A 1,935-nucleotide genomic window follows, 5' to 3' on the forward strand; every position below is an offset into this window, starting at 1 on the left:
TCAATCGTAAAATTCGATAATATAAATGGTCACACACAACAAACATTAAAAAAAGAAAATTACATGGTAAAATGCAAATTTCTTATATGGTAATGACAAACTGTGGGCTAACATATCTTTAACCTTTGGATGCAGACTCTCTTTACCCTAACCAGAGCCAAGTAAAAAAAAGCACCAGGGTACAATACAAACTATATATTATATTAATTACTTTAAGATTCACCCGCTAACTTCAATATTTTTCCCGGTAAAAATGAGAAAAATCCAAGGCGGGAATATTCAATTTAATATTATATATAATATCATTTCCCTAAAAATATTAAACTATAATTTGGACTAATTTTTCCACGTCAAACCCTAAAATTTTTGCCCGTGAAGGTCTGGCCGAACTGCCAATCAGCCGGCGCCACGTTGTAGGAGGTCGACGTTCGGCGGTCGGAAGCCGCGACTCGGAAAGACAAGGCCTGACCCGCAAGAACGACATTGGATTGCCAGTTTTGGCCCCAATTGCGGCTCAAGGGTATCCACTGGGTGTTAGTACCTTTAACGCCGACCCGCACGATGTCCCCCGCACCGGCGACATTGGTCACCAGGACCAGATTGAAGTAGCGGAAGCCGTTTATTGTGAATCTAATTCCTCCTTGCTTTATGCACGGTATCCTGCATTTAATTGAATGAATGGTTAAAATCCTAGGTCCGGTGGCGTCGTTTTAAAACCCGGATTTATGTACTCCAGCACGTGAATTATGCCCAATTACCTTTTTCCCTCAATTGTTTACCTAATTCACGGAATCCCTGTAATGCTAGAAGTGGGCCAAATCTACTTTTTTTTCAACTAACAAATTTTCACAAAATTTTAATAACAATAACGCAGCACATGTACAACAAGCGCGTGTTATGTATGGGTTTGGATTACCAGTAGTGTCGGGGATAGAATATCTCATTACCGTCGGAAGTTGACGGGGACGATTCCTGCGCGGTACTCTGCGATTTTCAGGAACATTGGCATAGCGAGGTCGAAGTGGGTCCGAGGAGGATTGCACCAGCCGCCGTTATCGTTGGGTAGAGCGAAGTTGGGGGGGCAAAAATTAGTAGCAGTGATTAGAATGGAAGGGGTGCCAGGATGGCACCATTTGGGGTCCTGGGCCACGTCGCACTTGATCTCGAAGCACGATCCGCAGCTTAGGCCATTGTTGAAGAGCGCTGTGCTTAGTGCTGCTGTGTTCACCCCGTAGCCTTGGCTGTACAGATTCCCATACCCACAAGCACCACCTGAGAACACCATCAAAATCGTTGGATTTCCGAGTATATATATTATGTGTGACGATATAATATATATTGTTTTCTGGATTTGAACTCTTTGGTTTTATGTTAAACGCAACGTTACAGCTAGAGGGAGTAAGGTAAGGACAAAGGATGAGTGTAGTGTGTGCGTGAGCGCGACGAAAGGGAAACCCTGTGAGAACCCAAAAGCCACACGAGCAACCTGTGAAGAAACAGTTGCAAAAGGCGAGATGCGTTCGTTGGGAACGAAAAATCGTCGTTTGGTTTGAAAGGAATTGATATAGAGCATGAAAAAAGAGGCAACATAAACAGAGCAATATAGTAAGCACAAAAACTATCAACTGTTGGGTAAAACAATAAAAGCGCACGAAAAAGAAAACGTGATGAGTTGGTACCCATTGTGCCGGAAGCGTCGCTACCACCATAAAAGGTGGCGTGAGCCGTCTGCCATGGACCTCCGCCGTAAACGCCTGGGATTCTCCCGCGAGCATTAGTCGGAAAACAGAATAATAAAGTGAAAATGCAGACCAGCAAACGCATTTTAGCTGCCATTCCTCTATCCATCAACGGTAGATATGCTACTAGAGAGAAAAAGTGTGAATTTCAGAGGGAGAAAGGAAATGGTGGGCTTGGAGGCGAATGGAAAGCGGG

At 43.9% G+C, this 1,935-nt stretch overlaps 1 protein-coding gene across 1 annotated transcript; it reads right to left on the minus strand.

The window, feature by feature from the left end:
* On the minus strand, positions 1 to 1,935 carry LOC140804941 (expansin-A6-like). Its single transcript, XM_073161104.1, has 3 exons — positions 1,680 to 1,935; positions 948 to 1,272; positions 1 to 660 (listed from the first exon to the last, which is right to left on the minus strand). The coding sequence occupies exons 1-3, from the start codon at positions 1,846 to 1,848 to the stop codon at positions 351 to 353; spliced, it is 804 nt and encodes a 267-aa protein (XP_073017205.1). The 5' UTR covers positions 1,849 to 1,935; the 3' UTR covers positions 1 to 350.

This window comes from Primulina eburnea, chromosome 11 (assembly GCF_022965805.1).
Source record: "Primulina eburnea isolate SZY01 chromosome 11, ASM2296580v1, whole genome shotgun sequence".
NCBI classification, from domain to species: Eukaryota; Viridiplantae; Streptophyta; class Magnoliopsida; order Lamiales; family Gesneriaceae; genus Primulina; species Primulina eburnea.